Consider the following 27,507-nt stretch of genomic DNA (forward strand, 5'->3'; position numbering starts at 1 on the left):
AAGGTGAACTGTCAGGCTGGAGGGAGGTTACTAGTGGAGTTCTTCAGAGATCGGTCGTAGGACCGATCTTATTTAAGATTTTTATTACTGACTTTAGCACAAATAGTGGGAATATGCTAATAAAGTTTGTGGATGACAAAGTTGGGAGGTATTGCCAATACAGAAAAGGATCAGGATATCATACAAGAAGATCTGGATGACCTTGTAAACTGGAGTAATAGAAATAGGATGAAATTTAATAGTGAAAAGTGCAAGGTCATATGCTTAGGGACTAATTAGATCTTTTGCTATAAGCTGGGGATGCATCAGTTGGAAGTGACAGAGGAAGAGAAGGACCTGGGTGTATTGGATAATCACAGGAAGGCTATGAGCCGCCAATGTGATGTGGCTGGGAAAAAAAAGCTAATGTGGTCCTAGGATGCATTAGGTGAGGTATTTTCAGTAGAGATAGGGAGATGTTAGTACCGTTACACAAGGCATTGGTCAGACATCTGGAATCCTGTGTGCAGTTCTGGTGTCCCATGTTTAAGAAAGAAATTGAAACTGGAACAGGTGCAGAGAAGGGCTACTAGGATGATCCAAGGAATGGAAAACCTGCCTTATGAGAGGAGCCTCAAAGAGTTTGGCTTGTTTAGCCTAACCAAAGAAGGTTGAGGGGAGATATGATTGCTCTCTATTTATAGAGAGGGATAAATACCAGGGAGGGAGAGGAATTATTTAATTTCAGCACCAATGTGGACACAAGAAAAAATTGATATAAACTGGCCCTTAGGAAGTTTAGACTTGAAATTAGATGCATCTTTCTAACCATCAGAGGAGTGAAGTTCTGGAATAGTCTTCCAAGAGGAGCAGTGGGGGCAAAAAAAAAAAAAAAACAACCTAGTGGACTTCAAAAGTGAGCTTGATAAATTTGTGGAAGAGATGGTATGATGGGACAGTTCAGTCAATTGCCAAACTAATCTTTGACTACTGGTGGTAGATATGCCAATGGCCTGTGAAGGAATGTTAGATGGAGTGGATTCTGAGTTACAACAGAGAATTCTTTCTGGCTGTCGAGTCTTAGTCATATGCTCAGGGTTTAACTGATCACCATATTTGGGGTCGGGAAGGAATTTTTCCCCCAGGGCTGATAGGTAAAGGCTCTGAGGGGTTTTTGGCTTCTTCTATAGCATGGGGCACAGGTCACGTGGTGGTGGATTCTCTGTACCTTTAAAATCTTTATACCAGGATTTAAAAGGTAAATACATCAGTCATAGATTAGACATTTATTAGAGAAGGAGGTGGTTGAAGTTCTGTGGCCTGCATTGTGCAGGAGGTCAGATTAGATGATCATATTGGTCCCTTCTGACCTTAATCTGAGCACTTTCCACAACTAAATTGTGCCAACCACAAAGCCTCCAGCTATTTTAGGGTTAATCAATAGCTTGCTCAATACTTAGTTGTAATTTAGGGCCAAGTTCTGTTCACATTCAACATAGTGGAAAGCATCCACTTCCTTCAGTGGAAGCAGAAGATAAGCTCTTCACTTAAACTTCTAAAGGTTTGTTTGTCCTCCCCCTTTTTTACAGAACCACTGCCTGGATGTTTCGGTCTTATTTTATGATCTAAACAAGGTATCTATTTTGAAGTATAAATATTTGAATTAAATAATCTAAGGGTTAGTTTTCCAGGAGGAGTTTTCTGTATGGTACTTCATTTTATTCCGACCACTTGAAATGTCAAGTAGTGTTTTCTACTAACTGCTTTTTTTAAAAAAAAAAAAAAAAAGTTTATTAATATTACCACATTTGAAAGTTGGTGGGTTAAAAAAAAAATCCATCTACAATGATAGTTTAGTAGGTAGTACAAGTGAATGAAGAGTTCAAGTTTTTCCTACTGGGGGTTAGGGGAGGAAGTACCCAAGTTTGCTTGTGATGGTCTTATACGTCAAGGAAAGAGCACCTTTTAGTCTTCCCATTCTTCTCTAGTCTCTGACCCAGTCTCCTCACCTGCAAGATCAGTTTCAGAAAGTATTAGTGTCTCATACTAGGGTAGAGATTTTTTTTTTTTTTAAAAAAAGGAACTTCCCCATCATAGATTCACTAGAAGTGCTAGCTGATTTGTATTGTAATCAAGCTAGACAGCTATATTTACCTCTTTGACCAGAGATTGTGCTCTACTTAGGTCTAAATCAAAGATTGCCTCTTCTCTGTGGATTCCAGGACTACGGAAGTATCTGGTTTTGCTGTTGTCTAAGACTTAAATTACAATACAGAGTTCCTCATTTAGTCACAGCTTATAAAAAACTAGTGACCTGAGTGATGTAGGGTGTTCAGAACACAAGTGTTCAAGTTTATCTCCAGATGATTCTTCCTGTAATTAATCAGCTTGAAAATTACCAAATCAGATTACAGGTCAGTGGCATTCCATGTAATATGTGAGTAAGTTTTACAAGCTCTCTCAGTATTAAATTACTAATGCAAAGGCAGGGGGTAGGGCAAGAAAGCATGAATTGGGATACTAACTTATGGAGGACATTCTACAAGTAGTCTATTTTCAGCTCAGGTCTGTGGCAGTAGCTCAGTTACTTGCACCAGACTTAACTGAATTCAAAATGCATTTCCCATCTGTAGGTCAAACTAATACTCGCAACACCTCTGCATTCTCAAATTCTGAAGAAACTCCTAACACTATTAAGGATCTACATGGAGGAGGAGACATGAGGGAGAGGTGCAAAGGGAAGTAATTAATGGTTAGTATGGGAAATTTGTACAAAATTTCTGAAGCTTCTCTGTATGATAAAGTTGTACTTCTCCTATGCAGTAATCACAATAGCAGTCTTGGGGGCATAACAGCATGTAACAATCTCTACATTTTGAGTGTCAATAAGTGGAACAAATTAAACCTTTATGCAAGTATGATTGGAGGTGCTAAAGAGAGTAGATGGTGCAAACAGACTGCAAAAACGAACAAGGGGCTGGAACTAAATATGTACTAGTTTGGGTAATTTCATTAGTGACCATCCTATCCTGCTCCTATTGCTATATTTAGCGTGGCTAGGTCAATCATGAGTTTTCAGTAGCCTCTTACTGGGACATACCCATCCCTGCTCGGCTATCTAAATAGAGTTGAAACAAAACATTAAATTTGATACAAACTAGTTACTTTAGTATTGTGTCCCTTCCCTCTCCTTTGCCTATAAGCTATCATAGCTCAGTGGTGCCTCTCCAGAAGCAAATAGTTCAAATCAAAATTCAACTTTTTTTTTTTTTTTGCAGTTACTTACTAGGTATTAAGTCACCAGTTCAGTAAGTTTCCTCTATAATAATTACTGGACTACTATTTTAAGTTTTGTATTAATAACTCATCTACAGATAATTCCCCAAATCCATGCTTATCTCGGTCAGAGATCAGAATGAATGGGGACAGTGACCCTTTCTAGAATAAGGTGAAAGGATTCTAGACAAGTTAAATTGAGTGGTGGTTTATCTTCAATTATAGCAATGAAAATGGTGAAATTTCTTAACTTTAGTATTATGTCTAAGCAAAGAAAAGATTTTATAAGCATACCTGAAGAATAAAGGGCCTTATGTCTCTTCTGAATAACGTCCTTAAGAGCAGCTACTATTCCTCCATCACTGGGTGACTGTGGTGATGTTGGACTTAGAGTCACCTGTTTAGATAGATTAATAGGAGTGATCATTGAGACTTCTATAATAGAGCTGTTAATTGTACTGAGTGAGCTAATAAGACCAGAAATATGAAGTTACTATTTATGAAGTAGGGCAAGAATTATAACTATTCAACATGTTTTTTAAATGTATTATGATGATGAATTGGTTGGCCAAAAGAAGAAAAAAATCTATTTTAGTTCAACACCTCTGCATTAACTTTGGCTCAATTTATTATACAGTATTTGGGAGAGTTGCAACTAGAAACCAGACAACATTTCAAGCCAGTCTAATATTAACTGCACCATAAACCTCAGTCATTGAGTGGAGGAGGTGCAGATGAAAGCTAGACTTGGGTGTTCATGCCACAGGGTGGGACAATTAGTTATTCCACACTTGGACTTGGTTTCAGGTCAGCAGCCAGACAGAATTAGTTTTTACCCTATTTGATCTCTACTCAGTGATTTCAGTCCAGTTTCAGATGCATGCATCCTTAGAATGCAGCCTAGGATTGAATACATCTCCAAACAGCCACCCTGGGATAGGAGGAAGCTAACTAAGCTTAGCTGGAATGCCTGGAGCAACAGCAGCTCTCTTTCAGAGATAAAAAGGATGCTCTCCTGTTCCCAGCCTCATCTTCCCTGGTTTTGAACATGAAGTTTACAAAGCTAGGTGGTTTCCCATAAATGGGTCTTTCCTCCTGGGAGGAGCTGTTGCTTCTCTATGAAGGGCTTTGTAATACAGGGAAAGGTGATAAGTACACTGAGCCTATCTGCCTGCCCAATGCCTGGACTGTGGTAAGAGGACTTGAGTTTAGGAGATTTGTGATCAGCCATCCACCACAATTAAAGATCTGGAATCAAGAGAGATCAACACTAGATCAAGAGCATGGATGCACATGGACAATATTTTAGGCTGTCTACAGTACAGATGTCAGCATAACTTCTTTCCATCCACATTACCACGTGGTGTTCACATTCCAGTCTCCATTTTACAGATAGTCCTTGATATGGTCACGGAACAAGACAAGTGACAGAGGCTGCTGCAACTCATAGCTTTTTGTTGTCCTGTTTGACCTACAGTATGTGCTACTAACTGATCATGAAAGATGTTAGTATAAAGCATTTGTTCAAGTCTATGTAGTGAGTCTAATAAAACTAAGGGCTTGAAGGCCTTGGAAACTCTTAAATTTGTTCCAAGTTAGATTGCTAGAGTTCTGCCAAAAATATCTCACAGGATTGTATCAATAAACTAGCACTGAGGATTATGGCTACTAGACTCTGTTACTTAACAGATTGCTAATCATAATTCCTAGTTAAGACTTCTTCAGGGAAGAGTTTTGCTTCCATGTTAGAAAGTCTATTCCAGATGTGAGGGGGGAAATATTATTACTAAAGTTATTTTTAGGAAAAATGACTAAACATCCACTATTAATACTTTTAAAATAAACAGAATGAAAAACCTGACCAAGAAATCAGTAATGACGCAAACATGAACATTTGGAATCACTGTATTTAATTTTAGGCTAAACAACTCATGGGAAGTCAATCTGGAAGAGATATTTTAAGTAGTGCAAAAAATAAAGGTTCAGTCAGTTCACAAGGCACAACCCTGTCCCTTTTCAAAAAGAGGGATAAAACTTCCACTCAGGGATAAGGCCGCCATTTTTCCATCCTAAAGTTAAAATTTGATAAATAGCTAGTACATACACACTTTTCCCAGATTTGAGTAGTTGATATACTTTGCCATTAAGAACTTATGAATTGCCTCAAATTGAGGTTCAAGCATTTCCTAAATAGCAGAGAATACTGCGGATATAGAGGTAACAAGAGGGACAGTTCTGCTTGCAACTAGGCTTGGTGTACTTGCATTTATAGTAAAGTTATCACTCGTCCCTGTATTACAAAATCTTTTGTAGGGAATGAACAACTCCTCCCAGGATGGAAGACATTTATGGGAAACCACCTAGTTTTGTAAACTGTTCATGTTAAAAGCCAGTGACGATGAGGCTGGGAACATGAGAGCATCTTTTGTCTCTGAAAGAGAGCTGCTGTTGCTCCAGGCATTCTAGCTAAAAAGGGTTAGTTTAGACCAGTGGTTTCCAACCTGTGGCCCAATGGGGCTTTCAAAGTAGCCCACTGCTTCCCCTGCTGGCTGCAGAAGAGAGCCACTGCTTAATGACCCAGGCAGAGCACGTTGCCATGGGGCTAAAAGACCAGTGCAGTCTCCTTACTGAAGCCAGAGGGAGAGGATATCAGTACTCCCCTCCCTCAGCTCCAGCAGAGAGCAAAGTGCTCTGCCCGGGTCCCTAGGTGCTGGGGTCCCTGCTGGAGCCAGAGGGAGGGGAGTACTGATCACCTGTCCCCCTGGCAGTGGCTGCACAAGGGAGCCACTGCCCAGGGACACAGGTGGAATGCACGGGTCTATAGGACACATGTGGGAGATCAGCGAAGCAGCCTCCTCGCTGAACTCCTATCTGACTGCAGTGGACGGGGTGCAGGGGAGGCTCCTGGCAAAGACTGGTGGCCCTTTAGGGTTGTAAAAAGAGTATCTGTGACCCTCAAGCCAAAAAGGTTGGGAACCACTCGGTTAGACAAATCAGCTTTTTCCTGGCTTCAAGAAAGCAGCTATGATAATAAAGCCTAGTGGCTAGGCAACTATTTTTGTTTATTTAATTTAACTATTAAGCACAAGAGAATCAAAACAAGCTTCCAGATGCCAAGGCATTTTTCCCTCATAATGGCTAGAGCTTAGGCATCAGAACTCACTACTTGTGATTTGCTTAGATGTTTGTCAGCAAGCATCATAAGTACAGTAAAAAAGGGGCATTTTATGTTTTGTTAGTGCAATTTTGCAACATTGAGGTTCTGTCCTGATATGCAGGAATTTGCATAGTACTTGTTTCAGCAGTTCTCTGAAACTATGGGATTAGTTATTTCTGTCAAAGTCAAAACAAAGCCATAGTCTATGGTCCAGTTTAACTTTTCCTAAAAATAGCAATTCAACATAACAAATCACAAATGGATGATTTTTAAATGCAAAACCCACCCAAAAGCCAGAATATAGGGAAGTACCATCTCCATCTACGGTTAGTTGGAGACTGGAAGGGTGCAGAGTGTTAACACTGAAGCATGGAATGACTGCCTAGGAAGGAGTACTGCAAAAAGGAATCTGGGGGTCAGAGTGAATCACAAGCCAATGAGTCAGTTTAACACTGTTGAACCCCCCTCTCCCCACACACACACCCCCCAACCAAACCCACCGACCCCTGTTCTGGGAGGTTAGGTGTCTTGCTTCCAACACTCAAGTAGTAATTCTTCTGCTCTACTACATGCTGATTAGGCCTTGATTGGAGTACTGTGTCCAGTTCTGGGCGCCACATTTCAGGAAAAATGTGGAAAAATTGAAGAAAGTCAGGAGAAGGGCAACAAAAATGATTTAAGGTCTAGAAAACCTATGAGGGAAGGTTGAAAAAAATGGGGTTTGTTTAGTTTGGAGAAGAGTGGAGGGGGGAGAGGGATGGGACATGAGTTTTCAAGTACATAAAAGGTTGTTACAAGAAGGGAAGAAATTGTCCTCTAACTGCTGAGGATAGGACAAGCAGCAATGGGCTTAAACTGTAGCAAGGGCAGTTTAGGTTGGACATTAGGAAAAGTTCTTAACTGTCCAGATAGTTAAGCACTGGTTGTGGAATCTCCATCATTGGAGATTTAAGATCAGGTGGGACAAACTTGTCAGGTATGGTCTAGATAATGCTTGGTCCTGCCTTGAGTGCAGAGGCCTGGACTAGAAAACCTCTCGAGGTCTGTTCCAGTCCTACAATTCTATTAACAGAATTATTGTAGCATTTAGAGAGCCCTGAAGGACTCCACCTTTACATGCAGAGGATTAATTTTGCAAGGTCAATCCAGAAGTTACATGGATCCCCCACTGCATTCCAATATATGTAGCAAGCTGTGGTTCAAAGCATTACTGGGAAGGAAAGGAACTTAAGGTTGGAGCTCAGCCAAACATGTGTTAGTTTTTAAACAAAGTATTCCATTGCTAACTCTATATTTTTCGATTATCCACAGTAATAGAAAATAGTGTGCTCACCACAGAGAAGTAGGCAAAGATATGTTATATGTTTTTTCACCAGGCTGCAACTTTATCAAATTACATCCAAGGTTCCCATGGGGGGAGGGGGGAAGAGAGAGACAGTGCAGCGTAATCACTCCTTTGACCTTTGCCAATTCTTGGGGACTCCTACCACTGGGGAAGCCTATCACATCACACTGGGAAGGTCTCTGTGAACTTATGTTCACTCATGTTTTCAGGGATTGTGCCAAGAAGGAACCTTGACCCCTCCTCTTCCCCCCCCCCTCCAGCCAGCACCATATTCAAGTGCATTGGTGGGGCAGTCCCACAGAAATAGAGCCTTCAATAGGTTAGACATGATGCTCCCTTTTGTATGGAGATGCCCTTAGGGTGCCCATGATGTTACCTTTCTGTATCTGGAAAGAAATGCAGTGAGTTCCTGCCCTGGACACCTGTCACAAGGAGATACCAGCATCAGCTTGGGCTACCTCCAAGTTTAGCCAACTCAATACTGAAGTCATCCAGGAACAAACCGGCACCTATATCAAACAGATGTGCTCAGTCCCCTCAAAGCTCAGCAGCACTCTGAGCTAATAACCGAGCCACCTTGGGACTCTAGCCATGTTTATTCTTTCAAACTAGAATTCCTCCAGGCTTCCATCCACCTTGTTCATGGGTGGACTGCAGTTCAAACCCTGTGGGCTATTATCTCCAACCATATTATCCTCACACCAGGAAATGAGACAACTAGTAGTCCAAATAGCCCACTTAACCTCCCAGATCAGGTGGAACCCATAGCACATTCCCAGATTATTCCAGGTGGATAACAAGGATGTCCAGTGGGTCCTAATGGGACACCAGGCTATGTAAAAGAACTATGGGCTGGTCCCAGTGCATGCCCCATCTGCTGTGTCAAAACAACCGCATCCAGCCTAAGTCCCACCCCAAGCCGCTTACTGAATTACATGCTCTTGTAAACCCAGTGCACAATGCTGTGTGCCCAAATCCATATGGATCTGTAGGCATGCACTGATACAGTCTATATGATAGACATGGAGAAGGTAGTAGACACTGTGAAAGCATGTAGTCCTTATGGCCCACCAATTGCATCAGCTTCCCCTCAGGCAGCCACACAAAACTTAAAGGGCCTAAATCACCTGCTTCCTATAGCCTGGACCTCTGATACACCCAGACCCAACTACATAGCTGCTGTTGAGGCTCCTACATGGAAGAAGTGGGAGCCATAGTCACCCAATAGCAAACTCAGCACCTTCCTAAACACTCTCAAACTGGAATTTGATTGGGAAGGAGTGGTCCCACATGTAGGAACAGGGGACCCTCACCAGGTGGCAATTGATCCACATATGCCTACAATGCCCATATAGGATACTGGTCCCCCTCACAGCAGTGCAAAGCAAGAGCCTCATCAACTCCAATCTGATTAGTTTTTGATCGGTCGACCTTGATCTGTACAGTCACCTCTCCACTGCACATCCTGTAGTTCAAGAGCCTGCTCCAAAGAGTCTCCTTTGGCAGAAGGGAAACAATTTGTGACCCAGAAGACCATGAAGAAAGCCATGGGCGGTGCATATAAGCATGGGGAGGCTATGCCTCCCCCCTCAAAAAAGCTGGCCCTGCGGGGGGGGGGGGGGGTGTGGAGGAAGAAATGCTGGATGCAGCACGGATGGCCCCCCCTTTGGATGCTCCCTAGAAATGGGAAAGCTCCAGCACCCAGACCATGCTCCCCCACCTGTTGCTTGCCCTGAAGGTAGGTAAAATGTGGGAGGACATACCAGAACAGGGCAGCAGGGGGCCATGGCCCCACCACTTTTAAAAATGGGAGGGCATATTCTCCCACATTTTACCTACCTTAAGGGCAAGCGATTACAGGGGGGGGGGGGGAGGAGGAGGAGAGGCTGTACGGGGTGGGACCATGGTCCAGATCATCATACACCCCCACCACACACACACACACACACACACACACACTTCCAGCAATCATGTAAGTCTCCCCAAAAATGAAAAAAAGTCAAACAAACACTTATGAAGAAAAAACTGAGAAGCTGGTTTAAATAATACAGCCTTACCCCCCCACCCCACCCCCAAATCAAACAACTTCAATTAATGAGTAAGAACCTGCAAGGTCCCTGGCTTCTTGACATTACTTTGTGTCCCAGCAGCCTGGGTCCATCTCTCCTGCAGCTCATAAATCCCCAGTAAGGGTCTGGATGATTTGCAGTAAGACCACCCTGGCTAACCAGTTACCTATAGCAAGACCATGAACCACCAAATTTGGTGATTCTGATATAGGCAAGGCCTTAGTACACCTTCTGCCCCCAAAACGTTTCCAATGCCATTGTGTAAGCTAAAAAGGTGCATGGGGCACATGCTCCCTTGGCTGTGGATACTGTGTCTAGCAACCAGGCCATGAGGCTCAGCCCTGTCCTCCCTAGGAATTCCTACCTCTCACCCCCATAGCACCCAGGGTCTGGAGGAGAGACAACCCTTATCTTGGCTCAGGGCCTGGCCCATGAGCAGCTCCTAATGGGGCACCACAAAAGTGACTCACTCTGAAGTAAAGCCATCTGGGCATGTTCCCACCAGCTTGCATAGCTGTTGGTCTGGGTGGCCAGTAAGAAGAGGCAAAGCTAGGGAACCCTGCTGAGACCCCATCCAGGCAGGCAGAGAAGGGAGGTTGGGTTAACTGCTGAACACAGGAAGTAGCTCTAACCATAGATGTTAAAGTTCAAAATCAGGTCAAATCCTGTAAGGCCTAAAGCCTACCCCAAATGTCCCAGAAATCTCAAAGGATCAAGCCATTTCTGTCCTATTTGCTCAATCCCAGGAATCAGCAAGAAAACATACCCCTTGTGAGGCTCAAGGCTCTCTTTAGGTTGTAGAGGTGCACTCAAGCTACTTCATTGTTTGGAAATAGTTTTTTCATGCCTCCCTGTTAAAGAAATATTCTCTAACTGCTTTCTCTGCTATCAGATTTCAGAGGCTCTCCGATTTGACAGTGGAAGCTACTCTTCTCTATGGTTAGCTACCCCCACTTAAAGACTCTGGCTGCAGTTAAAATATTATCATCAAAAGTGTTTTCTTCCACAACAGCTGCAAAGGAAAACTACTATAAATAGCTTCCTAAACCGGCTGGTACAGTACCAGCATTATTTTAATCACTGAAACCTATACTCAAGATAAAATGGATCCCTTCTACTTATTTTGATGCTGTACACCCTCTTCAGATCTAGGCTATCATGAGACATAGCTGTGGGATAAACTCAGTTTCCTATACAACAATAACTTCATGAGCAAATACAAAAAAAACATATGGAGCAAATACTACTGACACTTGGTAGGTTCATTTCACACTTACAGCACTAGTTTCTGCATTATTTTTACAACTGAAGTATAACCTCCAAATTATTCCATTTGCAGTTAAGCAGATCCATTTAGGTGGTTATATAAAAGGTGAATAGGTTCTTTATCCTATCACAGGATTACAAGAGGCAATGCTCAACTGTTGTAGGTTAATGATGGGTATGCTACACAAATGGTCAGCATCTAGAGAACTCATGCCTTTGAGAATATGCAGCTATGTTCCTTAACCTTTCCCCAAAGACTTAGATAGTAATGCAAATGAGAATGCTTCTGAGACCCATCTGGTAACTGCTAGCACAGAAAATTGCAGGGAAGAGGCTGATAAATAGCTTATTATGAGCACACTACACTAAAATGTTTAGTATCTATAGATACTGTAGTCAGTTAGCCTGTATCAGACAAGTTTTGATGCAGCAACAGTTTCCAAAACTCAACTTTGATTTTTCAAGTTTATCTCCTTTAGCCCTTCCAAATAAAACTCTTTTGTTCACTGTAGTGAACATGCATGTTTTCCAAGCATAGAGGTCCAGTTGGTCCTTTTATCCAGACATCCGGGTGCCTAGAATTTCCCAGAGGGTTGTATTTTGCTGTTCACAATCACCATTCCTGTCATCCCATGGAATCTAAGAAGTCAGACCCTTGAGTTTTTTTTGGCAGTTTGAAGGTACAGGTCATGAGTATTCAATATAACTTCACCAGAAGCACCAGCAGAAAGAAAACCTAGTTTTGCAGGATTTTCACTCTAACACCTGCTTTAGGAAATGCATCTCAACTTTAGATGAAAGAATAGAAGTCTGGACTCCAGTCAGGACTCCTTCATTTATTTAGTTTTGCCTCTTACCCACCAAGTGTCTTTACAAGTCAGCCTACCTACCCAACACTTAAGTGCTTTGTGATTCTCCCAATAACGGATGGTACAAAGTGCAAAATAGCCCATTAAAAGTCCACATACCACTGATCTATGCGCTTAGCAGAGAAAAGGCAAGTCTTGCTATTAGTTTTAAGCCATATTTAGGAAAAGACGGCCTAAAAAGGAATTTATGTGCATTTTTACAAGAAGTTTTAGTTTAATGTCCTCCTCCAGGCTGGACAATATGAACCTGGTTTGATCCTTTTGGACAACCTGTAAGTGAAGTGACAGTTCAATACTTAACTACCCTGACAGTTCTCTAACAAGAGACTGTCCCACTGAGCATCAAGCAGTTTTGATACCACATTAATTTATAATGTGAAAATGTTCAGAGTTATTTGAAACAGTTGTTTAAAAAGGTATATTAGACAAATATAAAGTTAGACATGTTAATTGCTTATTTGCCATTGCACTTAACTCATGATTTTAAGAGTCACCTCTTCCTTACTCTATAGTAAGATGTATGGAAGATGGTCTAAGTTCCACCTGGAGGCAAAGACTGAGGAAGTGACCCATCCAAGCTTAGTTAGATACCCTTTAAAAAAGCCTTCTGAAGCTACATTTACATTGTACCATAAGTCAGCTTCCTAGCTGCAGCCTAATTGTGTAATAGAAATGCAGGTCTATACCAAGTGTTAAATTGCACCATTAGATTCCACACTCCCCTTTGCTCCAGTTGTGATGTACTGGTATTAGTTATACTTCCCTTTTCTTGTTGCTGAGAAATCATGCTCACTAGTATCATTCTGAAACAATTAGTACTGGGTTAAAAAAATGATACTTGCCGATTTCAGCTGGATTCCCTTTCTGATTTGACCCATTAGATCATTTTCACGTAAAGTAGTTGAGATCTTTTTAGTCTCTATGTCATGCAGCTGTAATCCTCTCAGACTAAAAGTCCATCTATGTAGATCCACCAATGATGCCCTTTTAGAAGGAGACAGAGGAGGCGGCATTGGAGGTGCTGGTGCAATGACAACTGAAGGGACATTCCATGGAGGGGACAGTGCTTTTGATGTAGAAGGAGGTGCTAGTAGAGTTGTTCCGAGTCCATCATCTGCTCTTAGAGTTGTGGAGTTTAGTTCAGTACTAGGACTGGTGGTTGAAGCTAGCTCTGAAGAGAACGTACAAATGAAGTGGAGCATGAGAACCGGATCTTGAAGATGTGGTTATAGAAAAATGAAGTTAAATCCAAGATATCGTCTGATTTCCTACCCAATCAACCTCAGCAGTTACATTTGAATTCTGCTTCTTCAAGATTTCAAGCTTAAAACTTTATCAAACTAAGGGTACTTATACCATATTTCATGTGATGCCAGGGGACACAGATGAGACATTATACAGCCCCTAGTAAAAAAAAAAAGGTCAGATAACTAGCTATTAATACTCTAAAATATAGCTAGCCTGTTAAGTGTTCCCAGAGCAAAACCTCAAGATGTGAACATCCCTGATTCTTAGGAAAGCTCAAATCCAGACTTTGAGGCTTGCTTTGCCCTTACCCCCTGAACACTATCAATATGCATCTAAAACAGATTCTCTTCTATTAAATATGGAAGGAACTTTCAGTTACCCCAGACTTATACCATCTCAGAAGTCATTATGTTGTTTTAGTTGCTTTTGTAATAAAAGCAGCTTGTAGAGTCTACTTCATGCCAGTGTGTTATTGTAATGAGGCGCATGCTCAAATACTGGCAGAGTGGTAGCTTACTTAAGCTGTATATAAATTTCATATGCACTAATGAATTAGTACCTCTCATCAGGATCTCTTTCCGTACAGCTTCTATTCCTCCTTTCCTTTCAATTGTTTTAAAGATCTTCTGAGAGGTTCTCTTGTTTTTTAGATGATCCTCTGTTACACCAGCCTGAATAAATAGTTTCTTCAGATCTGAATCCAAGACAGTCTACAAGATGATCAGAAAGAGTTAAGTTTCGTTCTCTGCTGTCACATAACTAGCTCACCTCAGGTTATCTTTCTCTGCTCATTGACCTTAATCAGCACAAGACCAATGTATCTGTTTCCCTTCCTGAGGCTGGATGGGAAAGAGTATAGGGAGAAGATTTCAGCAACACTACTGGAGACAGGCCATCACTTTCCAGAAAGTTTCTTAAAATTTAAGCCAAAGTCAGTTAAAAAAACCTGACTTTTCAAAGTGAGTATTCCCAATTTGCCTTCAGATTGCACTGAAGGCAACACAAGTTCGTGAAAGCCTTCATTAAATCAAGTTGGTTTACATTCCACTATCTTCTTTTAAGATTAATAAAAAAAAAAAGAGTGTAACTCTATGCTGAAGTGAGTGTTTGCAGCTCCCTCCAACGAGCTAACACTAGTTTAAGTGCAAAAATGCACGAGTAAAAAGTTCAAGTGACTATGCAGTACTGTAGACACTTAATAAAAAAACAATGTATGAGAAATCTATCTACCATTTCTCCTTCTCTAAGGAGAGCTTTTAATGTAAGACACTTATCTACCCATTTCTAAATGGATTGGCTTCCTTTAACCTCATTAATCCATTTTGGTAGCTCTTTACCAAGACAGAAGAGTCCTTCCCCATATTATCTTTCCTACCCCATTCCTTACAGGTGTTGAAGAAAGTTTCATGCAAGGTTTAACCCAAGGAAAGCCAAGTTGCAATCCAATACGATTTTTAGCTCATGATCACAATACTGAAGTATTGAGTTAACTTCTGTTAACTGTAGATACTAAAATTGTTCCACACAAGCAGAAGCATTATCGGTTAAGTTTGATAGCTGTATTGGTTAGCTAAGACAGTAAATACTTACAGCAAATCCAGTTTGGGGATTCCACCCCACATGGCCCAAGTGTCTAGAGGAAAAAAGTATTTGTTAATTTGAGTACCACACACTGAAGACATAGGATTCAAGATTAGTAACAGTTGTAAGGAAGTGAGTCAAGTCACCACCATAAACCTAATTTGAAACATACTATAAGTCAGTTTCACTCAAATTCTAGACTGTCCAGGGTAACAGTTGTATATGACCTGACCATGGAAACTCCACCACATGGCCCATGCAGAGAAAATATGAAGTAGTCTGATCATGTGACGTACATATGCTGCCTCAGGAACAGTTGTAAACAGAAGTTTAGATTGTGTGTTTATCCTACATTGTGTCAATTATATTTTTAGTAGCAACATTTGTTTCAGAGTCTAGCAAACCCACTTATGTCAGTAAAATTTATTTCAACATTATGGAAGGACTTGCAGAGTAACGTTCACAATTGAGGGCACATTATAATAATCCTAGAAAGAGCCACAGAATATTAAATCCTTCTGTGTTAATTATAGAAGCTGCCAGAGCTAACAGTCTCTTTATTAACTCCTTTCATCTTTAGCCATTTTTCAGAAACTAAAAAAGAAATCAAGACAGAGGTAGATTTCTAGAAGTTTTTTCCCCCCCTCAAGTCTCTAAACAGTGAGAGAGAACAAAACATTCAGATGTGTCAGGAGCTTTTGGTCTCTCAGATCAGTTAGGGATCTAACAACATTTATCTAGGACCTATAAAGCATAGCTCAAGTAAATATTCTCTTTTTGAGGCAACAGACCTTCAGTTTATCTCCCAAATCAGGAGTGGCTCTGTAGAGGGTTCACGTTAACTCCTTCCCTGGTTCGCTAACAGGCTCAAGAACTCTGCAGTAACACACCTTTATCACTTCTCAAAAAGTATTTAGGGAATCTGACAAATCAGAAGTAAACATCAGAGCATGTTATTTGGACTCATGATCTGAAGCCAACAGAAGTTGAAGATGAAAGAAAACTTAAAGGTCAATAAATCAGTCTAAGGTGATTTATTTTCTACCGGTGGCAAGACTAGCTTGACTGAATTCATGTATTCTTGTAACTTCAGCTACTCCCCTGCCTAATACACAAGAGCTTCAGACATGTGTCTGGGATGATATAGCAGAGGTTAGTCCTGCTTTGAGCAGGGGGTTGGACTAGATGACCTCCTGAGGTCCCTTCCAACTCTAATATTCTATGATTCTATGTACAAGAAGGAAAAGTTAAGGGTTGAGCTATTAAGCATATACCCAGAAGTTAAGTGTTGCCTATAAATATAGAGTCTTCTAGTTAACTGCCCCACTTCGCCTTCTATTGAGAAAGTGATATTACTTCATGTCAGATTAAAATTCAGGGTCAAAAGTTTAAAGAGCAACTATAGATTTTGGGTGCCCAACCTGATAAGCCATAGAGGGGCCCCAATTCTCAGATAATCCACCCATTAGAAGATTGTGGCCTAGGAATCCTAGATTCTATTCCCACCTCTGCCATAAATTCATTGTGAGTCTTTACATCATGACTCCATGCACCAGTTTGCCATCTGTACAATGTGTACATTATTTACTTCACAGCACTTTCGTAAACACCCATCATAACAGTCCTTTGATTTCCTCTAGTTTGAGGGACTCTAAGGGCCAGCTATTTTAACAGAAAGTAACCTCTGCATAACAGTGGAGTAGACATTGGGTGCTAGTAGCACAGTACTTATTTATCTTTTGACAGACAGCTTAAAGTACCTGAAAATGTGGAAGACAAGTTCCTAGTCCTTCCCTAGGATACATAAAGGCCCTAGAATATGTTCAGTACTGAATAAGGAAAGCAGTTTTGGATATTTAGTAACAGTGAACAAAATGTTGAAAAAACAATTAATTTAGATTTGTTGAATAACTTTGATACCCAAACAGTTTACAAGCTAGATACATATTTTTGTCCCACTGGATACTACAGAGACTAACATAAACCAAATTAGTATTTCATTCACAAATAAGCTCTTTCCTCACTTACTTGAAGTTACTTGGATAACTAATGTCATCTTTATTTATTTTGTTTCTTTTGGGTTTTCCTTTCCATTTAAGCCAGTCTTTTGTTGTTTGAGAAAAAACAAATTGAGGCAGTGAAATTCCAGCATCAGAAGAGAGACTTGTCTGAGGCACAAGTAATGGTGAAGGCATCTCAAACACAGGCACTGAAACAACAAAGCAACATTAGTGGATGTGTTTGTAGGGAATGAGTATTTGCCTATTGTAACTTCAAGAGGGTTTTAGTTAATTTTAACAAGCCCTGCTAAATCTTGTTAAGGAAGAATTATATCTGTAGCACATTGAGAGCATATTACCTAGTTCAGTCTTACTAATATCTGTTAACAGGATTACTTGTGTTGTATTTTCAACTCAGGTCTTCTTCATACTCCTTTAGGAGTAAGTTTGAGAAGTATAATTGTTAATGTACTTAGCTCTCAGTTGCCCTGTTCAAGACAGGGACACCACCTACATTTTGGAACAATGTTGTTTTGCTTACATTTTGTTATTAGTAAAGGGCTGCTTTTATCAGGACCACACTTAATTTTCAGTATTTGAAGAATAAAATCCCCCTCAAGATTAACAGTAATAACCAATTATACTTTTGGTTTATAGTAATTTCCTGTGCATCTTATAATAGTACAGAATTCACCCATACAAGACATTAAAAGTCTAGCATGCCCACCACCAAAAAAAGTTCTGTTTTTTTTTTTTTTTTAAATGCAGGACAAGAAACACCTCCCTTGCCTTTACATAAGTTCAGTTTAAATGCAATATCCTTATTAAAAAACTAACAACTGTTCAACAAGAAAAAATTGGTAGTAGTTCTTAAGCATATGTTTTTCCCCAAAACACACACACAAAAAAGTCAACTATAATCTCAATAACTAAAGCTAGTCTCAAGAACAAATAGATGGGGGGAAAAAAAAATCTGTTTCCCTATTATAATGTTTCATAATTAAGAACATTTAGTGATCTATTAGCTTATATTTTTAACTACCAGAAAAAAAAACAACATTTCTTAAAAATGCCATGTCCACAAAAATCAAAGCCACACCAACAAGCTCTAAAACGCTTGGTCTTCTAATACCTTATTACTTACCTATACTACTAATGCACTTTAGGACCCAGTTTTCATTATATAGAAAAGTCTAAACAAGATAATCTGTCAATTTCCTGTTTTAACCAATCATTGTCAATTGCTAATATACCCCTGATCTTGCAATCACTTACACATGTACTTAACTTTCTGCTTGTGAATAGTTCATTGAAGTCAAAGGGATTACTCACATGCTTAAAATTGAGCACCTGGATAAGTGTTTGCAGGATTGAAGCCTTAGTATCCCCCAAACTGGCATGAAGAGTAAAATACAGCTTTGAAAGAGGTTAAGTAATATGTACAGTTGGTGCAAACTATGCATGCATGGGTGGTCTCCATTTTGAGAATCCGTAAATTAGTGTGGCATAAAATATTAAGTGCATGGACGCAGTTCTCTGGGACTTATGACATAATAATCAGTATACTCTAACTTTCAATCATACTTTTAGAACCTAATCTAAAAGTACTACAGTATTCTACTGTAAGGATCTATGCTTAACTTTACTCATATAAATAGGCCTATTGACATGCATAAATATTTATAGAAATGTGGTGGATTTCACACATATCTTCAGGTATGGAGCTGTTAAACAGTGGCAGATATGTTGGGTATGTCAAGACTCACCTGATGATATATGGACTGGTTCAGTTTACAAGAAGTGTTTGAAGTTTCATCTCAGTTACATATGGAGCACTTGTTTGACTTCTTAGCTATTATTATTTATTTTACAAAGGGTCATTTCCATGTACCATAGCACATTAGAACAATAACATTCAAAAAGCATCCTGAACAACCCAAACAAAGGCCCAGTCCTACAAACTCTTACATACAAGAGTAATTTAACACACAAGAGTAATCCCAATTAAGTCAATAGAAGGATACACATATGCATAAATGTTTGGAAGATTAGGGCCCAAATGTTAAAAAAGGCCACTGATCTTCTGATCCTCTGTTTATGGGTGCCCAACTTGAGACAGCTTGTGCCTTATTATCATAGGTACTGACAACCTGTAACTTTTTTTACTTCAGTATATAAATATGTCTAATCACATATACATTTTTATATGGCTGAGTGGCCCACAGGAAGCATTTACAACAGCTCAGAGGTCAAAGTAAAGACAAGATCTAAACTGTGAAAGTACTCAGATAAGTAGTTTAGTAAATAATTAAAACAATAGAGAGGATAAGACCTGTTTATTTGCATAGGAGGAATAAAAATAAAAAAAGTCCCTGATGCTACAAAAACTTACACACAGTATTAACTTTAAGCACAAGAGCAAGTTCTTTGTGCTAATACATTACAAAAAAACTCAGCACCTTGACTTATAACATCTCATACAAAAAGCCATTGAACGTGATGGACAACATGGATCTTTTTGTTTTAACCCTTTTTGATGACCCTATAGTTGTGTGTATATACTCTGTACCTAACCAGGGGAAGAAAAAGTTACTGAGTTTCTCTGGAAAAGAGGGGGGAAATTGTTACTCTGCAAAGAGAGTGTGGGAACTGTCAATCACAGACTGATAGGCACATAGCTGGGCCTCATTAGGAAATAAGGCCTTATAAAAGAAAGTGGTTAAGCCTTCTAACAATCTTTGGGCTTTAGCAAGGACTAAGTTCTATTTGTTGAAAGCATTTTTATTTAGAAAATTTATAGCTGATTGTTGTAAGCGGTAAGAAACTCTATATTTGCTCTACATTAATAACTTAGTATATTTGTGTTTGTTTCTTTATACAAACTAGTGTAAACTCCTATTTTAAATTTAACAATTAAGTTTTTTTTATTGTTTTGAGAGAACCTTGAATTTGGTTAGCATGCTCTACTCTCCCCACTCCTCTATCTCCCATTAAGCTTGTTGGGATTGCTATAAGCCTCAGTATCCTAGGGTTCTTCAGGTGTATGTAAAAATCAGGGGGTCTTGGTTTCTAACTGTGTACAGAAAGATCTGTCTTCAAATAGCACTTTAGTATTATTTAGAAAGAACAGTGTTGTGTTTTATGTATGAGAATCCAAGTAGTACACTGCAAACTCCACCCCATAAATGACTATTTCAGTGCTGTTGTTTATGTATAACTTTTGAAGTTCTATAGCCTAAAAAAAATACTCGACATGTATGCCATACATAATTTAGTTTAAGGTAGTCTAATACATCACTCTCTCCAGTATCTAGTAGTCATGTATACAAAATTATGAAGTATGCATATTGCTCCCAAAGACCACACTTTTTATCTTCACGCTTTAACTGGTTTTTTTTTTTTTGTTAGTAGTAAGTTCTTGCTCTATTTTCTTGATGCTTGCTGTTGAAAATGATTACGTTGTTTATGGAAGTCTTGTGCAATGGCTTGTATATTGCACTACATTCTTACAGTACTCCGAGTTATGCTACACGTGTTCCTCTTTAGCACAGATGCTATGGTTCCTATTAGGACTGAGGTTTCCATTAGTCTTCTGGACTGTCAGTAAGAAAGTGAGAGATTCTATCAAGCCAATCTAGCAATATGCAGACGAATACTGTAAGCTTCCCCCTGCCCCAAAATCATCTCCTGTTAATCAACTTAGTAAGAGCGAAAAATTACTTTTTTTTTATTCTCCCATGTACTACATTTAACAGCTAACATATTCTCATGTTTATGTTCTGTAAATCATGTATAATTCCTTAACTCTACTAATGCTATAAACTGTGTAGTGATAGGTGTACATGGAAAAAACTTTAAAAGCTTATTCTTAGAATTCTCTTTCGTCACAATATAGTGAAAATTTAGTTTTCGCAACATTGCTGTGAAATAAACACATATAGACCAATCTTCCAGATGGGGAAACTGAGGCAGAGAAGTGAGTGATTTATCCACAGCCAAAGAGACTCGTTCTCTAAACCAAGATGAAAGTGCAGGATTTCTGGACCAATTCTAGTGGGCAAGCAATTGCGCCACACTTAGGCTATTATTATTATTTTATTAGCCTCAGCAATGTTTGTGACTAATTAAAATAGTTAATCACACTGTCTTGGGATGTGAAAAATCCTGTATTAAGTTTGAAAATATCAATACCAGGCTAGCTTGTTTTGAGGTCAGACAATACAAAAGTGAATGAGAGGAAAATTAGATATGTTCATCCCAAATACATTAGCTGTATGCAAAACACTGAAAAAAGGCATCTCAAGAATTGCTCTGTCCGAAGTATATCTTATCAATTTCCTGACACTGGAGAAACGAGTAATAGGCATACTGACCAGACAGTGTCTAAAATTGACCTAGCTCAACACTTTTAAGAGTTATTCATGTAGTAGCTCATAAAGGGGGAAAAAAATTGTTCGGTCCAAAAGAATCTGAGAAACACATGACTGTCAGACAAGGTACACTCCCTAGTTCTTTACTATATCTGACAGTAAATCAGTGTCTGGGATCTGGGGATTAATTTTATTTCTGAGCAGCAACATCTGGATTTTTTTCCCACAATAATACATTAATCTGTACATCCATATGGGATTACTGTCAAGGAAGGTCAGTTCTTGGACCTACCATCCTTGACAGTCTCCATGGAAATTCTGCTTCTCCACAGTTGATAGAAACTATTAAAATATCGCCCTCAGTTGGATTATATTAAGGTCTACACATCCCAGTGCTGATAGATACACTTGTGCTCATCGCACACATGACTGTATGTCAAGTATAGCGTCTAGCTACTATAAGGGTTACATTCTGCTTGTCAGCCCATGAAAACCATTGACCCCACTCAAGGCTGAATATACACTAACAAAAAGATATAAGATTAGTTGGATTCCAGATTGATTTAATGCAGAATTTTATTTTTAAGTTAACCTGATCAGTTTTTATGGAGTGGGGCCATAAGCTTAAATCAGTATTGGTAAAATGATACGGCACTTATGGTAAACTTGAAGGAGTCAAAGTGAGACTTCTGCATGAAGGACTGATAGTATATTTAATGTGTGGTAACCTGACGTGGATATTAGAATAAGAAATTCAGAGCAATTCTAACAGTCAGCAGAGTATATCTTAAAGCTAGCTTTCACCTGGGAATATTAGCAAAATAATCATCTGGCTAAACTTCAGTACGTGAAATGCATATTTTGTTAAACAGATCTAAAATACACAGTACAAAAACAACGGTCAGTTTTCCAATAGCCTTTACTGCACAGATGGAGGGCTAAACCTAAAACAAAGGTTAGAGAAACTACTTTTTTTTTTTTTTTATTAGGATAGAATCCCAACAAATTGATTTAAGAAATGTCTTGTATCCTAGGAGGAGAAATGTCAAACTCTGTGCTCCTTCAGGTGAAGGAAGTTTCATTAATCTGTTTACCTATCACAAAGCTGACAGATTTTAACAGTGAATGAAAGATACCAAGATGGCCTTTACTTTAATATACCTTTCAAAGCTATGTTAAATTTACTTAGCTCACAAGTCTGACAGTTAGCAAAATCTTTAGTTATGAAAAGTCTTCCTGGGATGTGACAATCAAGAGCCCAGTCTTGCTCCAAATGTAGTAAATGATGATGCTCTTATTGACTTTAATGGCTGCAAGATCAAGTCCCTAATAATGTGCTTTGTCCTTGGTGAAGTAAAGTACAATTCACATAATCTATTTAGCCCAATCTTGCAAGATTGAGTGCCCTTTGTGAAATGATGAGCAACGCTACTTATACAGTTGAAGTCATTGAAGTTCAAGGGTCTCAGCACCTCACAGGATCAGGCCTTTCTTTTGGACAGTATATATCAGTTATACACTCAGAAAGATGTTGGACAATGTTTGATGTATTTCCTTGAATTTGCCCAGATCTGATAAAATGTCCAATTGCTCTATAACATGATATATATATACAGTCTTTATTTCAGGGTCAATTTTTCCTCCATTCCTTTTGACAGTCGTCTAGGGTTTTTGATAATCTGAACAGATGTCTTGACTCAGTGCATTTTGGAAAGTGAAGTAATAAGTGCTTGTCATACTGGTTACATGGCTTATTGATGTGGATCTGAAATGTTCTTCTCACTTTCTACCTCTATTTTAATCCTCAATTCTGCACTGATCTGTCTGCATACTTTACTGTAGTGAGGAAGTCTGCTATTCTGATAGTTTGGAGCAGGGATATCTGGGTTTGTTCTTTCCAGTTATTGAATGTTGTAGTTGTTGAGCTCCAATTTTTGAGCATTTTTCTATTTTTGGATGGGGTTGTTTTTTTCACTGGTTGGAAGTCTAGTGTTGAGTACCAGGAATGACATTAAATGAAAACATAATCCACTGTTTAGTTTTACTTTTTGAGTCTCCATTGTGTTCTGTATAGGGAAAATGTATTGCTTTGGTTGTGATGTCACCAGAAATCCAGTTGTCACTTCCACAATGATTATGTGGGTAATTGACACAGTTCTGCTCTGCACAGTATTGCTGGACCTCATATGCATATCAGTTAGCAGAGCTGTAAATAAAGGGAGTGGCAAAAAGCTTATACATAATATCAATACTGAAAATAATGTTATGAACATTGTAGGTGACTGGGTCAGGGTAAATTACTGTATATTGGGTTAATAAGATTTCCTGAGTGACTGTATAGACCTAATTTACATTGGGAGTAGGGGCATATTTGTTATATGCCTATAATGTTTTATTTCAATGGGGTCTGTCCATGAAGGTGACACAGTGGCTTCCTAAATGTTGCAAGACAATGGAGCAGGCTGTTGTTTTCAAGGCTCCTGTCTCCAACCAGTGGCAAATGTTGTTTTGCTAAAGGTAGGCATTTTTAAATCAAAGGTCTATAAACTGTTTAAAATGTGGTTTGATTACTGTAAAGGGCACTGAGTTGCCAGGAGCTGTCAGTGAGCTCTTACAGGGAGGCAAGCTGACACAGCTCTGCAGAACAGATCTACTAGAGTCCCCAAGTAAGAGATGGTTACATAGTTGGTAAGCTAGCCATGCATACAGTCTGTTACTGTTTTTAAAATATGGCTTCTCCAAAATGCTTTTGCAGTAAATAAATATTGGCATTCATGAGGCTGTTTGATCACTGATTGCCACTGTCGCTGTCCCAGAGGGAACAGAATTGCAGGGTCTGGACAGAAATGAGACTTGCTGAGGTAAATTACAGTTGAGATGTAGAGTACTGTGACCCAGGGCCCTACAGGAGGTGATGGCTAGCAGGCTGAGACCTAGAGAGGCTGTGCTCAGACTGAGGGATCAGAAGTGCATTTAGCCTGGTAGCTGACACAGGGTTTCTGTGCAAGTTTTGTCCCAATTGGTATAATAGTAGAATGAGTAGGAGTACACTGTTAAAGGGCTTTAGTAGTAGTCTTTGGCGGGTTGAGTGGTTTATTCATGTATAAAGGCCCACAAGGCTTGCTTGCAGTACTTTTCTAATTCTGAACAGCCCTATGTTTCTTGTGAGGCCCAGGTATGTATAATTTAGGATGTATTTGACTTCCATGTCTTAAACATTCATTTATTCTGGTGACCTTTTGCATTTTCTTTGAAATCCTGTGACATCTATTTTTTTTTTTTTGGTCCCCCCGAAAAACAATGAGCATTTTAATTTTTTAGTGTAAGTCCCAGGTTTGGGACTGGTTTCAATACAGTAGGCTAGCCATTGTTGAATGCATTGAAAAAAGTTAGTTGGCTTTCCTTTCTTGATTTAACCCCTGTATTTGGATGTTTATTTCTATCTTGTATCTGATAAATTAGTATATGGATTTCATGTCTGGTTTCTCCACCAATTCTATTTTGTAATAATTTTAAGACTTATTACTAAATTATTCTGAAAGGGGGGGGGGGGGGTGTAGAGAGTGGGAGGGAGGGGAAGAAATATGAAGCAGGCAAATGCTACCCTGTTAAGTTCACTCTCTTTATCTGTAGGATAAAGATCTGGCTTGCATCTTCCAGAGGAATCCAGTCTGACTTTCATGGACTACATTGTTGATTAAGCCAGTGGTTCTCAACCTTTCCAAACTACCATATCCCTTTCTGGAGTCTGATTTGTCTTGAGTACCCCAAGTTTCACCTCAGTTAAAATCTACTTGCTTATAAAATCAGACATAAAAATACAAAGAAGTGTCAGCGCACAATTACTGAAAAATGGCTTACTTTCTCATTTTTACCATATAATTATAAAATAAACAGATTGGAATATAAATATTGTACTTGCATTTCAATGTATAGTATATAGAGCAATATAAACAAGTCACCGTCCGTACGAAATTTTAGTTTGTATTGACTTTGCAAGCGCTCTTTACATAGCCTGTTGTAAAACTAGGCCAATATCTAGATGAGTTGATGTACCCCCCAGAAGACCTTTGTGTACCCCCAGGGGTACGCATACCCCTGGTTGAGAACCACTGGATTAAGCCATGTATTTTAATAGATACAAAAGAATCTGCAGTTACTTCAGTTAACACAGATGTCTGTTAGTGTGGGTTGAGGGCATCTGCTTTTGAGTATGACTACTTCACGGTAGTGTTTGAGTTGATTAAAAAAGGGCTTCCTAAATGTAGTCATTGCAGTTTCAGCATCTTGTTTGATATATCTGGGCCACATGATTTCTAGTTTGAAGAAAGTGGTGGCCTCTTGTGGGGAAAACATGCAATACCTGGAAAAACTGCAGCCAGTGTATGCAAACATTAACAAGCTCTGGGTCATGAATAGCTCAAATAAAGGGGACTCTAATATCCAACAAAGGGGAAGACAGCTGTTATGGAAATGGCTGTCAGTTCTCCAGTTTAATGAAGAATACTCGTCCTCAAATCTTCAATGACTTCAAAAATTCAGGCATATAAACTTAAACTTGAACTTCTCCTTTTGACCTGTTAAACTTCTAACCTTATCTCAGGCCTTACTCCTTACTGTGCCTCACTGAGCACTAAATGGTTATCAACAGTGAAGTGAAACATACAGTATTTCACTGCTAGTGGCAACAGAGCCATTTTAATAGCTTCTCTAAAGAAACTGGTACATGCCTCATCTGATCATTTTACATTAATTAGGCTTAGTCTAACTATGTAAACCCTAATGTGGCACTAGTTAAGAATTAAACATGATGACCAGCCATTATCAGTGAATCACTATTTTTTATAGATCAGAAAATTCTCAATCTTGTATTGAATGTACATGACACTGAAATAATATGCTAAGTCCTCTAATGCATCTTCTTACGTTATTTCTTTATATTGATTTTAGTAAAATGTGAAACTTCTGAAGTGAGAAGAGCTTGAGTTGTATTGACCTCTTCCAGAACCTGATTATGTTTGAGTTTTAGTAGTGACCTTTATACCTTTCATCTATGCATAAAGGACTTCACATAATTCTCATGTTCAGATATGATCTGACTATGCTAGTCCCTTAATCTTTGAGCTGTCTTATACTACTATAGAATCTACACTTGGAGGTCCCTATTGACTCAGTCCTGTGAGGTGCTGAACTTCCTCAATTGGGCTTCAGGAAAAAGAGGTTGTTTAGTGCCTCTCAGTATTGGATCCTATGAGCTGAATTTTGATGTCTTAAAGTACTAAAATCAGAATTACTTCCATTAAAGTTAAGGGCAAGTGTAAACATGGTGTGAGACAAATCAAGTTCAGTGTAGGTAAACAGTTTTATCAAAAAGACCTCAATAAGCTAGGTGCCAACTGGGAGATGCTGAGATTCTGGACTTAGTCTGAGCCTTGAAAGTGAAGTATGGAAACCCCTCCTGTCCACTTCAATCCCCAAATGGTGTTTCTTGGGATACATGATCACACATCAGCTGTTAATGATGGACCTCCCATAAAAATTACTGTTCATGTGCAGAAATGTATTCAATAATTACTCTAATAAAAAAGACCCTTGCTGATACCTGGGAGTACTTGCAGCAGTCAGTACAGAAAGGTGGCAAGGCTTAGGGATACAGAACAAGTCATTTATTGAATTGACTGTGTCAATCTGTCCTGCCAACGGGAATCGAGAAAAGTCCCCAGTTCTTCCCGAAAAGGCAGGACTAAGGAAGAGAGCTTTATTACATCAGGATCCCCAATAACTTCATTAACTGCTAACTATAAGTAACTTTTTATTCTGTTACAGTTCAAAAGGATCTGATTGTTTGTGGTGAGATCACCTTGAAGGATATGGACAAGGAAAAAAGGGAAGTGCAAAATCCCATTATCATAATAAAACTTGTAAATACAATATATTTAATGGATAGACAAAGGCTAATTTAGAATGTAAGCTATTTAGGGACAAGGACTGACACTTTCTGTACCATGCCCAGTACAATGTGACCCTGACTAAGGCTTTTGGGCAATACTGTTAAACCAAGTCTAAAAAGGCCAAATTAAAAGTATATAGTAATATTTGTTCTTGCTTTTATTTACTTATTTTAAATAGTCTGCTTACTTTAATTGAAACAACTTTCAAGTTGTCCATTAACTTGGATGGCTAGACTAGCTATCTCATTAATGTAATCACTGGAACCCTTATTTTCTCCCAGTGCTTGTTTAAACCCAACTGATCCATCTAATTCCAAATTAAATTGTAAACTCTTATGTGCAGGGAATACATTGCTATGTGTCTGCCCAGCATCTAGCACAGTGCAGCCCTAGTCC

General features: G+C 39.2%; 1 protein-coding gene and 1 long non-coding RNA gene across 2 annotated transcripts; one reads left to right on the forward strand and one right to left on the reverse strand.

Annotated features, from left to right (window-relative positions):
- Positions 1 to 1,754: 1,754 nt before the first annotated feature.
- On the reverse strand, positions 1,755 to 16,999 carry LOC137166407 (actin nucleation-promoting factor WASL-like). The gene is made up of 6 exons (XM_067568111.1): positions 16,819 to 16,999; positions 14,800 to 14,842; positions 13,769 to 13,919; positions 12,804 to 13,132; positions 3,550 to 3,652; positions 1,755 to 1,988 (listed from the first exon to the last, which is right to left on the reverse strand). The coding sequence occupies exons 1-6, from the start codon at positions 16,983 to 16,985 to the stop codon at positions 1,945 to 1,947; spliced, it is 837 nt and encodes a 278-aa protein (XP_067424212.1). The 5' UTR covers positions 16,986 to 16,999; the 3' UTR covers positions 1,755 to 1,944.
- A 2,523-nt stretch (positions 17,000 to 19,522) lies between these two features.
- On the forward strand, positions 19,523 to 27,261 carry LOC137166409 (uncharacterized). Its single transcript, XR_010923691.1, has 2 exons — positions 19,523 to 19,606; positions 26,987 to 27,261. It is a non-coding gene; the product is annotated as an uncharacterized lncRNA (long non-coding RNA).
- Positions 27,262 to 27,507: the final 246 nt, after the last annotated feature.

Source organism: Emydura macquarii, unplaced genomic scaffold (genome assembly GCF_026122565.2).
Source record: "Emydura macquarii macquarii isolate MOO-44397 ecotype Brisbane River unplaced genomic scaffold, CSIRO-AGI_Emac_v2 contig_2846, whole genome shotgun sequence".
Lineage (NCBI taxonomy): Eukaryota > Metazoa > Chordata > Testudines > Chelidae > Emydura > Emydura macquarii.